This window comes from Aotus nancymaae, unplaced genomic scaffold (genome assembly GCF_030222135.1).
Source record: "Aotus nancymaae isolate 86718 unplaced genomic scaffold, 86718_ANA_hifiasm-v0.15.2.pri h1tg000043l, whole genome shotgun sequence".
In the NCBI taxonomy this organism is placed as follows: Eukaryota; Metazoa; Chordata; class Mammalia; order Primates; family Aotidae; genus Aotus; species Aotus nancymaae.
The window spans coordinates 14,347,702-14,364,211 of NW_026988457.1; the positions used below are offsets into that span (position 1 = coordinate 14,347,702).

Here is a 16,510-nt window from a genome sequence, read left to right on the forward strand (position 1 = left end):
ATATGATTTAAAGCAGCTTTTTCTAAAGCACATAAATATATCTCTTTAATGTATTGGGTTGAGGAAACATTTATTATTCTGCTAAGTATTTCATACTCATTCATTGAACAAATATACATTGAGCACCAATTTTGTGCCAGACATGCCCCCAGGTGCATGGGCCTTTGAATGTGAAAAGCTAAACCTGCTCATGGTTAACCCTGTGTTTTCATAAAAAAGAAAAAAAGGAATTGTGAAAAATGCACATGAAGGTAAATCAAATATGAAGTCTCAGTTATTTAAAGTAGTTGAAATGTGTTTAAACTGGATTCTCATTTGTTCTAAAGGCTGAAGATCTATTTTTTTTTTTTTTTAGTTATTTAATAAAGGTTTATTAAGGAGTTACCAAATCCATGCACAGTGCTAGACCTTGAAGATGCCACCCCTGTATAATTTTGAGCTTGGTACAGAAGTATTACCATTCACAACAAATCAGCCAATCCTGGCCTTCACCCATTACTACCATTCCAATCAGCCAATATCCCTGAGGTCTTCCCAAGAACTGACTTTGGATGCATTAGCAAACACAAGCTTCAGTATGATTCTGATGGCGAACATTTTTTGTAGTACTTGGGGATGAGATTAACCTCCTGTGTACCCTCATTAAGCTCTTATTCTTCCCCGTTCTCAGATTCACAGAGCAGAGAAGTCCTTAATGGGGTCACCTTGGATCAGCTGTAACAATTTCCAAATGTTTGCTGGTCTCTTCCCTGGATTTTCACCAGTTTAGGAAGTTAACTTGGAGAATCAGAGCCACACTACTGAATAGACATTAGAGAAAATATTGGTACTCTTGACATTAAGACCTTTTCCTTCCATCTTTCCTATACCCAAACCATCCCTGACCAGTGGGACTTAATGCTCTTTTTAATAAAATGTCCCATTACAGAAATTCTTCCCCTCACCTTGGTTTCTATCCCAGAACAAATTATTCTCTCACAGTCTCAGAAATACCGTTTCTTTCTTTCTGTTGACAGATCATTTTTATTTGGCATTAAAATGTAATTTTTAAGAAGCTATGCTAATTATTTTAATATAAGAATTATTTATTGAAAATATAGCATCCGTTTTAGGTGTGACATCTGCAGCCTCTTCTCTTTTAAAATGAAGGCTTAAATATTTCCATTGGATTAAATGTTCACTTAGAAAAATGTTAAATGGTTTGGTTTAAATGCTAATTAAAATAATAAGTATGATCATAAAATTTATGTAACATAATTATGATCATTTTTGTTGAGTAATTTAAAAAAATTAGTTTCATAACTGATTGTCTCCTTAATAGCCCACTAGGCTTTATTTAAGAGTTAATAGATTAAACAGCATTAATTGAAATTAATTTAAGAAAACAACATTTGTTAAAAGGTAACAGTTCTGCTTCTACTCAGTAGGAATTTATTCATATCCCTTCATCAGCCATATCCTTTTTTTCCATTTAAATGGTAATTTATTTTTCATCTAAGTGATTAATGAGAAAGTAAGGACAGCAAGGAGCTTTCTGAGATGCATATATTTTGCTTGACTTTGGTTCTGACTACATGACGTACTCAGCTTTGAGTTTCACCAGTCCCCAGGTGGTTGTAGAGCCCCAGCAATGTACCAGGGACTGTGAAAGGGGCTAAGTGAGATGGTTAGGATCAACTTGCTCTTACACGGCCTGCTTTAAAAAAGATGCTTAAAATAAGTACATAGAGGACCACAAAGCAGGTGAAGTATCATAAGAGGCCTGAAAAAGACTCGAGAAAAGTACTGCCTGGTTTTGGAGGAAAGAGGTAAAACTTTTTGTTTTTTTAAATCAGTTTTTCTAATAACTTCTGCCATAGTTATTTGTACTTCATATTTTTTAAATTAAAAAAATAAGATAAAGGCCTTGGTAACGTGTAGTGAGCAGACATTACCAACACACTCTGCTCCATTGCCCTTCATCTTTAGTGTTCTGCTATCTTCCATACTAGTGATTTTGCTCTTTTTATATAATCCCTACTTTTTTTTTTTTTTTTTACCTTACAGTGTGATGGGCAGTATATTCCTCTTCCCAGCTTGCAAGGCATAGCCGTGTTGAACATCCCCAGCTATGCCGGAGGGACTAACTTTTGGGGTGGAACTAAAGAGGACGATGTAAGTAATGGGAGTAAATAGTTTGTTTCCTCAAAAATAATTAAGTCACTGTAATAATTTGCTTTTGTAAATATGCTTATGAATTGTAATTTAATTTCATGTTAAATATTTTACATTGGGAAAGTGAGGCATGGAATAGATTTATTTAAGATTTTATTTGAACCGTCTCTTGTGGATATACTCTTAACTTTTCTCATGTTGAAGATACAGCTATCCACATCTTGGGATGTATGGCACCATTTTCTGGATGAATATTGAAGAATCTGCTTTTGGAAAGTAGATTTATGAAATAAGGGGAGATTTTACTTTTTAACTTTATATCTGCATGTGTTTTCTATTGCTGCTATCACAAGTTAAGACAAATTTAGCCACCTCACACACTTTATCATCTTGCAGTTGTATATGATGGGAGACTGGCACAGTCTCACTGGGCTAAAATGGAGGTGTCAGTGGGGCTGTTTCCTGCTGGAGGCTCTAGGGGAGACTGTTTCCCTGCCCTTGGAGTGTCTAGAGGCTACCCCCATTCCCCTCCATCTTCAAAGCCGGCAAAGGCAGGTTGAATCCTTCTCATATGGCATCTCTCTGATCTCTGCTGCTCCCTCTTCCACTTTTAATTACCACTGTGATTACATTGGGTCCACCTAGATCACCCAAGATCATCCCCATCTCAAAGCCCTTAATTTAATCACATCTACAAAATTCCTTTTGCTATGTAAGGTAACAGATTCACAGGTTTGGGGGATTAGAACATGGACATTTTAGGGGGCAGAAAGGGGTATTATTCTGCCTACCACAATACCTTTCAGTACTTTTAATTTTCTTTTTCTTTTTTTTTTGTTCTTGAGATGGAGTCTCTGTTGCTCAGGCTGGAGTGCAGTGGCACAATCTCACTGCAACCTCTGCCTCCCAAGTTCAAGCAATTCTCCTGCCTCAGCCTCCCGAGTAGCTGAGACTACAGGCACGCAGCACCACACCTGGCTAATTTTTGTATTTTAGTAGAGATGGGGTTTCACCATGTTGGCCAGGGTGGTCTCGAACTTGTGACCTCAGGTGATCCACCCATCTCAGCCTCCCAAAGTAGTGGGATTACAGGCGTGAGCCACTGCACCCAGCCTCAGTACTTTTAATTTTCTAAACTTGTGTGTATATTTTTTAATTTTTAGAAATATCAAGAAGGTTCATTTGGCCAGTCAGGTTTAGGGCTATTTTGTTTTTGTTTTTTCATACTTTTCTATATTTAAAAAGAAGAAAATACAACCTCACAAATGTAATTGTTGTGGAAAGAATGAAAGAGAGGGCATAATTATTAAAGTATATATATATATCTCAGTAAAAATGAGAAGTGTTATCACGGTCTTTATTTGATGAGTCATATCCACTGATTTGAGTTTATGCTATAATGATATAATCATTCCTACTGATCTATTTTTCTCAAGGATCTTAAATGAACAGTACGGATTAAAGTATAAGATCAGTTGGAAAGTATTTTTGATTTTCATGACATAAATATATTCCAATAGTATTTAAGTTTAAAAATATTTTTTGTCAACTTATTATTAAGTATTTTGAAGGGGAGAAATCAGTGAGATTAAGATAAATAAAGCCAACATTCCTTGAACACCTACAAGATAGTCAGACAATGTTCTAAGAGCTTCATATTGATTATTTAATACCTACATTTCTTATCAAATTTTTACCACTGAAGAATCTAAGGCAAAGTTTCCAGTTAGTAATAGCAGAAACAGGGTTTAAATCCAAGTAATATAATAACAAAAATTATAAGAAATCATCAATGTTAGCAAATTTGTGTCCTGATATTTTCAGTGAAAGTTTTAATTAGCATACTACTTTATACTGAAAATTGTTTCAGATGCATATTATTTATGACATAGTAAAAGAGAATAAAAATAAGGTAATACAGCCTACATATAAAATTTTAGAGTAAATTAATTTTGTGAAAATGGATTTAATGTGAAGACAAAATAAGCCTGCTTGATTTTTATCCTCTGAGGTTTCTATTTCCATACTCTCAAGTGCCCTCAAAAGTTTTGTATTAAAATATAAAGCACATATGTATATTGCTTGTAAAACCTTGAACGATTTCCCTTAGACTATGTCCAGTGAACTGGATCATAATTTGCGTCTTCATTGCTTTAACCTTATGAAACTGTATCACCTTTCTAGTTTTTTTTTTTAGATTTCCAAAACTTCCATGTATCATCTTATTAAGATGTTTGAATTAGGCATGAACATGTATTTAACATGTTTTATACCAGTATGAATTATTTAGAAATATATTAGTTAACTGGTCCAAAGAGTAGCTTTATGAGCGGTATGAGTAATATATCCATGTGTGTTTGAAAACCCTTTTTAAAGTTATGTTTATTTTAAGTCATCTTCAGAGATTGTTACATATGTTATGTATGTTATATATAATATGTTAAATATATATATGTTGCAGTTTACATTGCCTGATGTGCCCTTCATCTAAACATTCAGTAGAAATGTAATGTAGTTTTTCCTTTCAGATATTTGCTGCGCCATCATTTGATGACAAGATCCTGGAAGTTGTAGCAATATTTGATAGCATGCAAATGGCAGTTTCAAGGGTCATTAAACTGCAGCATCATCGAATAGCCCAGGTTGGTTTCTCTCATCAAACCTGACTGTACTTCTTGGGCAAAGGAAGGTTGGGGGAATCTATTCTAAATGACTCCTATACTGGATATTCATCTATAATATTCTGACTTTGTTGTCATACCAGTTTTTACCATGTCATTATAAGTGATAAAGCATAATTCTCTATTCCGTAGAATAGACTAATACTCAAGCCTGAATATAGATTATCATTTTCTCCAGATGATTTGTACTCTAATTTGTTTGTTTTATTTCAGTGCCGTACAGTAAAAATCACTATATTTGGCGATGAAGGAGTCCCAGTGCAAGTGGATGGTGAAGCATGGGTTCAGCCTCCAGGGATTATTAAAATTGTGCACAAAAACAGAGCACAAATGCTAACAAGGGACAGAGTATGTAACAAAAATATTCTTGTAGAATATAGTCAAGTTTTTTTTAAATCTGAAATTGTTATTAAAAAATAGAAAACAAGGAAACATTTAAATTGTCTCTTCAATCTGACATTTAGGTCATTGTGGTTTGGAATATTTATTTATTCATTTTAGTAAGACTTTAGTTTTTAGAGCCATTTTAGGTTTACAAAAAATTGGGCAAAAAATAAAGAGAATTTGAATTATGTTCCCTTATACTTCTTCCTCCCTCTTCTTCCCTACACATGTAAATTCCCCTGTTAACATCTTGCATTAGTGTGGTGCATTTGTTACAACTGTTGAGTCAATACTGATTGATTATTATTAACTAAAGTCCATAGTTTCCATTACTCTTTGATTTGTACATTTGTGGGTATGGACAAAGATATAATCACTTGTATCCACCATTGCAGATTCATACCAAATAATTTCTCTGCCCGAAAAATTCCCTGTGGATAAATAGGGTCCCTATTCATCCCTCCCTCATTCACCCTTTCTTCTAGCAATCATTGATTTTTTTTATTGTCTCCATTATTTTGCCTTTTGCAGAATATGTGTTTTTAATTAAGGTCAACCTTTACCAAACAAGACTGCCAATATTCACCCCATCTAGTATATATAAAATAGTAACAATCAAAGAATAAATTGAAGCAGTAGTAAAGATTGAAGCATGAAATCATTTTTTTGTTTTTGTTTGTTTTTGTTTTGAGGCAAAGTCTTGCTCTGTTGCACATGTTGGAGTGCAGTGGTGCAATCATAGCTCACTGCAACCTTAAACTCCTGGGCTTAAACAGTCCTCCCACCGCAGCCCAGCTAATTAAAAAAAAATTCTTTTTGTAGAGATGAGGTCTCACTATGTTGCCCAGGCTGGTCTCCAACTCCAGGCCTCAAGTGATCATCCCGCCTTGACCTAAATCTCTTTTTTAAGTTTTCATGATCATTGGCGGCACTACTTTGTGTTGCAGTACATTGGAGAATTTTGAAATATCTTTTTTATAATTGTGATTTATTTGAGGAGTCATGAGAGAAAAAGCAATTTTAGCTTTATTAAAGTACACAGTTACATGGACCTCTGAGTTCTAAGCTAACAGTTCATTGCAATATTGATTTTAAATAGGCCTTTGAGAGCACTCTGAAATCTTGGGAAGATAAGCAGAAGTGTGATTCTGGTAAACCAGTTCTCCGAACCCACTTGTACATCCATCATGCCATTGACTTGGCAACAGAAGAGGTGTCACAGATGCAGCTGTGCTCCCAGGCTGCAGAGGAGCTCATTACTAGGTACGGGGACTCTGCTGGCTTTTCAGACTGTGGGAACTCTAGTCACAGCCAATTTTTGTTTTTTTAATCTTAATACATTGTTTCAGTAGTGGTATCAAAAAGAGATGCAATTACTCTTCCTCACATAGCACTCTTTTCATTATTGTTTATTCTCCATTTTGTATACAGTCTTTACACTGTACTACCCACTTATATGTAGTCTTCTAATTACTAATGAAATGTTTATGGAATGTGGGAAGTCTAAACATTAATCCTGTTCCACAGGAGAGTCAGGAGCAAAAAGAATAAAAAGACTTCAAAAACCAGTTTCTGACAAGATATTAGAGAGACTTTGAGACCACATATAAATTAATTTCTATAGACAGAAAGGAGATAAAAAAGAAGTCCTATCAGTGTTAAACAAATAAAAATCACTATGACCAGGGAAAACTTCAGAGGGGAGGAGGGACCATGGACCAGTGTGTTCCCTCCTCTTCACCTGAGTCTTATCCACCAAATGGGGCTAATAAGAGCTGTTTCACCAGGGTGTGTGAGGATTAAATGAGACTCTAGGAATGGGTGCTATAAGTCCATTTTCATATAGCTATGAAGAACCACCAGAGACCAGGTAATTTATAAAGAAAAAGGGGTTTAAGCCTGGGCACAGTGGCTCACTTCTGTAATCCCAACACTTTGGGAGACTGAGGCAGATGGATCACTTGAGGTCAGGAGTTTGAGACCAGCCTGGCCAACATGATGAAACCCCATCTCCACTAAAAATACAAAAATTAGCTGAGTGTATTGGTGGGCACCCACAGTTCCAGCTCCTGGGAAGGCTGAGGCAGGAAAATCACTTGAACTTGAGTGGTGGAAGTTGCAGTGAGCCAAGATCACACCACTGTACTGCAGCCTTGACACAGTGAGACTCCATCTCCAAAAAAAGAAAAAAAAAAAAGAGGTTTAATAGACTCACAGCTACACATGTTTAGGAAGGCCTCACAATCATGGCAGCAGGAGAAGCAAAGGCACATTTACATGGCAGCAGGCAAGACAGCATGTGCAAGGGAACTGTCCTTTATAAAACCATCAGATCTTGTGAGACTTACTATCTTGAGAACAACACAGAAAAATCTCACACCCATGATTCAATTACCTCCCACCAGTCTCTCCCACAACATGTAGGGATCATGGGAGCTACAATTCAAGATGAGATTTGGGTGGGGAGACAGCCAAAAGATATCACATATCACGTCTGGTATATTGAGTGCTCTGTTCACGGTAACTATTAGATTCTTCCCATACCTTCATCTGGTCACCGATAAAAATGTTGAAAAAGTAAACAAAGAAAGCAAAGCTCAGTGGTTTCAGGGGCTAACTCACATCTTTCCTTCACCCTACTATTTGCCATCTGCTCCCCCCACCTTCCTTACTCTCCTTTTAAAATATTTATTATGTAACTAGAATGTATGAGATGTTAGAGACATAAAAGACATACGCCCCCTACTGCTGGACCAATATTCAGAATTAGAATTTTATAACTGCACTGGGCAGCTCAGAAGAAAGGAAAGAGAAAATGAATATTTACTCAGCTAAACCCACATAGCTGCATTATTGTATATCTTTGCTTCTTATCCATAGGGATGTTAGTTTTAGGGTAAATACAGCTCTTTTAGATACTATAGACAACTTCTGTGGCCTCTAATTTACAGTGTTTTTTTTAAAACCAAATAATGCTTTCCATGTTCTCATCCTGTGAACCAACCAAATAATCTTATCATAAAAAGAAAGTTGTCTAGGCTTGCTTCTGGTCAACATAGTTTGGCTCTCCATCTGTTTTTAAATTTTGCAAGTGAAATCAGGCTCACTTGTCTATTTACAGAGTTTATTCATTGACTATGCAAACATATTCAATTTTTGAGCCTCTTCTGTGGGCCTCACTGTTTTAGGCTGGGGATACAAGATGATTATGTGGCAACCCTACTTAATTGTCTCACAGGTTAGTAGGAGGGAGAAATTTGGCCAAAGTGTTGACATGAGACACACAGTGGGCTCTCTGGATACACAAAGGCGGTCAGAGGCAGTCAAGGAGGGCTGCCTGGAAGAAGTGACCTTTCAACCAAGTCTGGCGGGAAGAGTAAGAAAAGGAGCAATTTAAGCATGGGAACCAGCCTAGGAGGAGGCCCAGAGGAGTATGAGTGCATGCTGCTTTCAGGCAATCTCAGAGTTTGGGGTGACTGAAAGGTTGGCATAGTATATGCAAGAGTATGGGGAATGTAGATGAAGAGGTGAAGAGGAACCAGATCTTTATTGGGCTGTTCTAGAAGTAGTGTGGAGGGTTTTTTTTTTTTTTTTTTTTTTTTTTTTGGGAAGACAGCAAAGCTAGGGCAAGGTGAACACTGAGAATGCTGTAGGAATTGTCCTGATAAAAAAAATGATAGACTAACAGGGAGGGGAGCATCACACACTGGGGTCTGTTGGGGGGAAATAGGGGAGGGACAGCAGGAGGTGGGGAGTTGGGGAGGGATAACATGGGGAGAAATGCCAGATATAGGTGAAGGGGAGGAAGGCAGCAAATCATGCTGCCATGTGTGCACCTATGCAACAATCTTGCATGTTCTTCACATGTACCCCAAAACCTAAAATGCAATTAAAAAAAATGATAGACTAAAGCAGTAGAAATAGAAAGGACAAGTGAGATTAAAGACGGTTTAGGATTTAAAATTGGTAAATGGGCATGAATTAGGAGACAGGATGACCTTAATGTTCTAGCGAATGGCTGGATGATTGTGGTGCCTTTGATGGAGCCATAGGGTTCAGGAAGAGCAGTAGGTATTAGAAGCAAAATGATAGGTTCCATGTTGGACTTTAGAATTTGAATTACATTAAAAATACTTACGAGATTCCGTAGGCAATTAGAAATGTTAATCTGAAGTTGATTTACCTCTTTCCCTTTCTTTGAAAATTAGAATAACCTTTATCCGTCTCTGTTCTTCTGAAAAATAGCTCATTCTTCATGATTTCTCAAGGTTGCTGATAGTAGTGCTGAGGTAACATTTGCAAGTTTCTTTGTACCTTAGATATCCATTGTATAATTCTTAAGAATTAAATTATTTTTCTTTACTCTTGGTTCAGCTGTATAGGGCTTCTGTCCCTTTTCTTGGTCTATCCTTTCCAGATTGAAAGTCATTCTCCATGAAGCTGTCAGAAGCAAAAACAGTATTTGAATAGTCCTGCCTTCTTGTTCATCTGCAAGCCTTACATCATTTTCTAGCAATTGGAGGAACTTTTCCTCCTTTCTTGTCTTTGGCTTTAGTGCCTTCCAGGATTTGGTCTTTTCAGGACTGTTCTTAGAGGTTTGGATACCAGTGGAGTATGGTGCAACAGGCTTTGGAGTTGGATAGACGTAGATTCCGATCCTGGCTCTACCACTTACTGGCTCTGTATACATACCACGTCTCTCTGAGCCTCAATGTCATCATCAGTAATGTGGAGAAAATAAGTCATAGCTACATTTAAAGGCTGTGAATATTAACTTACACACTGCTTACGATCACTGTGTATCGATAACAAATATGGTAATGCTCTTCCCCAGTCTGTTGCATTTGCAGTTTCAATGAATGAAGAAGTTTCTAGTCTTCATATTTGTGATTCCTTTCACTTTCTAAGGATACTGCAAAATGAAGTATTACTATATTTAATTCTTCCAAATAGCCCTTCAGTATGTCTCTCTTTGATTGTAAGCCTAACTTTTTATATAAAGATTTTATATTTCATAATTTTTGTTGCAGTGGGGTTTGGATTTGTAAATCTATCTGTCCCATTCATAATCGATCAGCCATTAAAAATGTTCTTCTATACTGATCTTCGTATGTTTTTTACTTGTTTTATCCTAATACTTCTAGACTTCAAAAAAAATGATCACTACTCAAAAAAGTTTTCTACTCATTTGTTTCATTTATGCTTTTAGGATTTGTGATGCAGCCACAATTCACTGTCTTTTGGAGCAAGAACTGGCCCATGCTGTGAATGCCTGCTCCCATGCCCTGAATAAAGCCAACCCAAGGTGCCCGGAGGTGAGGATCTAATGGTAAATTCTCATTCCACAGATTATTTTGGGTGTTACACATGTATTTGAATACTGTAAAATATGCCATGCCCTGTGAAAGAAAGTTATGTCATCTAGATGCATCTCTACAAACTTATGGTAAATTTGTGGCCAACTTTTTGTTAATTTTCCTTTTCCAGACATTTTTTCATTCCCCCTCTTAAATTCTCTCATTTTTTATGTTTCACTTTCAATCACTTCTTACTTTCCATCTTCCTTCACTTCTTTCTTTTTATAACTTTTATCATCCTTTCTTACTTCTTTGAACTTACCTTCTGTCCTGTACCTTGTTAAAGGGCAAGCCTAGATACCATCAGCATGCATTTTGTTTGAGATGTTCATTCATTTTCTAAGTTGTGCCCTGAAATTATTCCTACTTCATTTTGTTTTGCTAAATTGGAAATTGATGCTTTTGTTAAAATTTTAATGTAGAAGTTAGAATGGATAGAATATAACTCTTGAAATGCGATACATGGTGCAATGCTATACTAGAGAGAAAACTGATAGTATTATTTTATTTTTTTGATTATTTGATTGAAGTTACTTAAATTAATATACAATTAAGTGCTTGTTCTCAAGATTATGGTCTAAAAAGCAATATGGTTAGTGCTACTGAGAGTGAAAGTTTTCTTTGACTTAACTTTTTATTGGGAATATGTATATGCTGGTGCTAGCATATACATATTCATCACGTAGGGGTTGTGATCCTGAGTGTATTCACTGTAGTCAGTACATTCTTTTGGTTCTGTAATATAACAATGAGATAGTCATGCTAACATGCATGAAATTTTGCAATTATAGAATTTTGGTAGATTTAAAAATGCTGTGAATTTAAGTTATAAGAATAAAATGTAAAGTATTTACTGGTAATGAAATCCTATTTTAATACAGATCACATATCTTTGATATTCTTCTTTCCTAGAGTCTTACAAGAGATACCGCCACTGAAATAGCCATCAATGTGAAGGCACTGTATAATGAAACAGAATCTTTGCTAGTTGGCAGGGTTCCTTTGGTAAGGAAAAAAATGATTGGTACACAAGAATGATGTTAATTCATCATGTCTGAATCTTACCTTCATTGGGGAACATACATCCAGCAGATTCTAAGGCAGAAGCAGCCTTCTGGCTTCCATCCTGAGAGCTGCCTCTTCACCTGGCATTTGTCTTCAAGAAAATATACGGCTGAAGTTGGGAGTCACGATTCAGGCTAACAGGAGTGGAGATTTCCCCTCATATATGCCATCCTGTTTTTATGACTGCTCTGCCCCAGTCAGCTTCGAGAGACATGAACTTTATAAAGTGTAGTAGACATTCCTCAGGTACTTACTATTGCACACAAGTAGAGGAACCTACCAAGTTTGTTCCGTGAATTAACTTTTAATATGATTTGTATGGTCCTCTAGATTTACCTAAAAGAGGACATTTTCTAGACACAGTGTTTCAAAAACTAAATTTCAGGAACTCTGCCTACTTTAATCCAGATTGGTCCTGGAAATCAAGTTTAGGCCAAGTCTGAATTTGACCACAGCCCATGGACCTCAAGCATAAATGCTGGAAGCTATGTGTGTCCTGTTTGGTTAGCAGTGAGAGTTAGTCTTTCTTTATAAATACCTCACCATTTTCAAGTATTCTAGCATCTTGGCTCTTGCTGCCACCTACAGTTTGATTGTGGCTTATTCCCACATGCTGTTATCACTGTGTGGAAGGCCTAAATTCATTTGCTGTTTTTTATTCTTTTTTACAATTCTGATTAGTTGGTAGTTGATGATCTTAAAACATTTCTTTAGACAGTAATTTTCTCTCTTGGTTGGGCAAATCTACACCTAAATAAAAATGATACTAAGAGTCATAGTATCTGGCACAGTGGGTAAATGAATGGGAGGTGTGTCCCACACACCTTGCTATTAAGTGCCTGAGCTTAGGGTTTCTGTTTTCACCTGTGGTCCAGAAAAGTGCCACCGTTGGGGCATGCTTTGCTCTGAGAAGAGAAGCTGAAAGGCTGCATGAAGGCCATCGCTCTTATCTACCTCCAAAGGAAACTAAAACTCAGCTTCTTTGGGACAAGAGGTGGCTGGCTCTACTATGGCCATGAAGAAAAACTTTTACAAAGAAACATTGGTTATCTCATGTGATAAAACTAATGGAGCCCCTTCTTGGCTATTTTTGGCACTACCGTTTTTAACCAGAATCTTCTACTGCTCTTCTAAAATAAGTCCTATAGAAAATCCAGTGACCTGTGACTTGGGTCCCAATTTTTGTATTGAGAACATGTATTTTTATGTTATTTGAAGTACACTGAGGATCACTTCTTACAACTAAAAGCATCACTTACTCTGTACTTCTTTTCTCTACATGAAAAGTACCTGCTGAGTACTACCTTGCTAATATTTATTATTTGTATTATGTTAACACGGAATGACTTTCCTTCTCCACTTTTAATTTCCTCTCATTGTTAAATATGAATTTTGGTTTAAAATATGTACCAATGAATTTTACCAAAACCTTTGGCAATAGTGATATCACAATAAGGAGTTGATTATATTTGAGAGCAACTGGTTTACTCTTTATTTTTAGTGCCAGAATGAATTTGTAATGACCATTTTTATCAGTTTTATAAGACATATTCTTAGACTAAAAGGAAAGTAGTAAATTTTACACACAACAGGGTAGAGAATCTTTTTTTTTTTTTTTTTGAGACAGGGATGCACTTTGTCAGTGTTGTGATCTCTGCTCACTGTAGCCTCAGCCTCCCTGGTTCCAGGTGGTTCTCCTGCCTCAGCTGCCGAGTAGCTGGGCCTACAGGCTTGCACCACCACACCTGGCTATTTTTTTTTTTCAATAGAGACAAGGTTTCACTGTATTGGCCAGGCTGGTCCTAAACTCCTAACTTCAAGTGATCCACCCTTCTCAGCCTCCCAAAGTGCTGGGATTACAGGCATAAGCCACCACGCCCGGCCAAGAATCTCTGTGTTTTTAGTCACTACTAGAAGTGGTAGATACTGTGAATAACAAGGAGAAACAAAAAAAAATAATGTTCATAATAACAGTAATATCATCTTGGAACTTTTAGTTCTAAAATTTTATAAACATATTTCTAAGAACTCTATAATTTTAAAGTAATTTATAAATGTATTGATTAGCTAGAAGAGATCTCAACAGTAATGTAGTCAGCTGGGCTCAGTGGCTCACGCCTATAATTCCAGCACTTTGGGAGGCTAAGGCAGGTGGCTCATTGGAAGCCAGGAGTTTGAGACCACCCTGGCCAACATGGTGAAACCCAATCTCTACTAAAAATACAAAAATTAGCTGGGCATGGTGGCATGTGCCTGTAATCCCAGCTACTTTGGTGGCTGAGGCACAAGAATTGCTAGAACCTGGGAGGTCAGGGTTACAACATGAGCTGAGATTGCGCCACTGCACTTCCAGCCTGGGCAACAGAGCAAGACTCTGTCTCAAATCATCATCATCATCATCATCATCATCACCTTGAGTCACATTGTGCTATTTCCAGAGGAGGAAACAAAGGCTTCTGAAATCAATTAACCTTCCCTTGGTTACACAGTTCATTACAAGGCCGGAAGTAGAGTCCAATTGACTGCCTACCAGTTCTGTGCGTAGGAGTGTTTATTTCATCTTTATTCATTTATTGAACTTGTAAATTCCTTTTTAATAACTGCTTTCAATGAGTTAATGCAGATAATAGGTAAGCAGCTAAATTCTCTTTAAAGCATCCAAACCCAGTTTCAGATGATAAGCCATTGAGCTTTTTGCTTTGCCCCAATTTTTACAGTTTTTCATCACATATATTTTTTAAGAGTCATGGGTTTTTTTTCCTTATTATTTAAATTTTCAAGGAGATTTTTCTGCAGTTCTTCTTATACGACAAGTTTTTTGCTGGTTCAAAAGGTATTATTTGTTCATGTAGTGTGATGACTCTTTTTTTTTTGAGTCAGAGTCTCTGGCTCTGTCACCCAGGCTGGAATGCAGTGGCTCTATCTCTGCTCACTGCAAACTCTGCTTTCCGAGCTCAAGGGATTCTCCTGCCATAGCCTCCCAAGTAGCTGGGATTATAGGTGTCCAACACCATGCCTGGCTAATTTTTGTATTTTTAGTAGAGATGGGGTTTCACCATGTTGGCCAGACTGGTTTCATACTCCTGACCTCAAATGATCCACTGCCTCGGCCTCCCAAAGTGCTGGGATTATGGACGTGAGCCACTACGCCTGGCCTGGTAACCTATTTAAATCAGAAGTATTTTTGGCACAAATAAGTAAAATAGTGAGACTACACACTTACACAACCATGCTTGGGAAGCATGAAGGAGGAGGATAGGAAAGAAGGCATGTACACAGAAAAAAACACACCAAAAGAATACTTTTCTATGAAGTTATTAAAGTTATAATAGCTACTCATATGATCTTTGGGAAGTAATGATTGGATTAAATCTATCCTGATTTTTTTAAATGAAGTCAATATAAAATAATTTATTCTTAATATTTCTGAATTTTAAAAATACTAGCTTAATAGGAAGTGAGGCTGTTGACTGTCAAAGTACAATAATTTATTCTACTTGAGGCTGGCCAGTGAATCTTGTTTCGTTTTGTCTTCTAATCTGGTAAATAGCAGCTGGAATCGCCGCATGAAGAGCGCGTATCCAATGCCTTACACTCTGTGGAGGTGGAATTACAGAAACTAACAGAGATTCCGTGGCTTTATTATATCTTACACCCAAATGAGGATGAGGTATGTCAAATTCAGGCTGTTTCTCTCGAAATATAGACCATATCACTGTAGAATTTGAACTCATCTTTGAAAAAGAGATATTTAGAGGAAAAGAATTTCGAATACTACTTGCAAATGTACTGTTCTTGAACAAGTAAGAAAAGGTATTTATATGAACAAAGGCATTTTTTGGGAATTGGGACATTTTCAGTAGTACATCATGAACGTTTTTTGAAGAAGTTATCACTGTTCTATAATGTTTAGTGTCTATAACTTATTCTTCCTGTGTTACCTCTATTATCAGAGTAGGTTTTTCTCCTTTTCATATCCTGAAAAAATTCTTTTCTTGTTCGATTTAAACAGGAACCTCCTATCGATTGCACCAAAAGAAACAACAGAAGCACAGTATTTCGAATAGTGCCAAAGTTTAAAAAGGAAAAGCTTCAGAAGCAGAAGACAAGTTCACAGCCTGGTAGGTGGTCCACATGGGAAGGGGAAGTGTAACATTATGTGATTTAATCACATGTAGTGATTAAAGTGGTATTGTGGAGGACATGAAAATATTCTGGAGCTAGGTGGTGGTTGAGATTGTGCAATATGATGAACATACTGTCATTCAATTCTACACTTTAAATGGTTAAAATGGGGAATTTCATGCTTTATGAATTTTACCATAAAAGAATCCTCTCATACGTAAAACACATCAGACTATCAGTGGGAATCTCTAGTAAGGAAGCACACACAAAAAATGAAGTGGTTCCTAATTTGCTTCTACTTTGTTTAGTGGATGGTAGCATTTCCATTCAGATGGTTCTTTCTCAACAGCAATTCAAAGCATCAGTGTATAATTTGTTTTTCTTCTTTTAAGTACAATTTTTAGATTACTTTGATAAATGGAATATAGAAACTTTCATTTACTCATTTAATTTGCTAAAGTTATATATATATATATTTTTTTCTCCTGTTTTAAGGACACCGTTTCAAACCCTCGACAATGACAATGTGCTGTGATACTTGCATTCGCAAGCAAAGATTAAGCCCCCTCTTTGCTGCTATTTCTCTCGTTCCTTTTTCACCTTTCCTGAGAGTTTAAATGTACAGGTATGCTAGTACTAAAGCACCTTCAAATTCTGTTTATACAATGGTAGCTGCCTTTCATAACCAAATCATTTTATAAATTCTTCTGAGTGCACTCTTAAAAAGTGATGTAAAATCTTATT

General features: G+C 36.6%; 1 protein-coding gene across 3 annotated transcripts in view; it reads left to right on the plus strand.

The window, feature by feature from the left end:
- The window catches only part of DGKH (diacylglycerol kinase eta), a 194,560-nt gene that overhangs the window by 167,786 nt on the left and 10,264 nt on the right, over positions 1-16,510 (plus strand). For 2 of the 3 annotated variants that reach the window (XM_012476780.3, XM_012476781.3), the window contains exons 21-28: positions 2,047-2,154; positions 4,683-4,796; positions 5,049-5,183; positions 6,319-6,482; positions 10,429-10,534; positions 11,489-11,581; positions 15,192-15,311; positions 15,654-15,762. In XM_012476780.3, coding sequence (XP_012332203.2) covers positions 2,047-2,154; positions 4,683-4,796; positions 5,049-5,183; positions 6,319-6,482; positions 10,429-10,534; positions 11,489-11,581; positions 15,192-15,311; positions 15,654-15,762 — 949 coding nt within the window. The remainder of the gene's footprint in view (positions 1-2,046; positions 2,155-4,682; positions 4,797-5,048; positions 5,184-6,318; positions 6,483-10,428; positions 10,535-11,488; positions 11,582-15,191; positions 15,312-15,653; positions 15,763-16,510) is intronic. The other variant, XM_064361779.1, reaches the window with a different exon arrangement.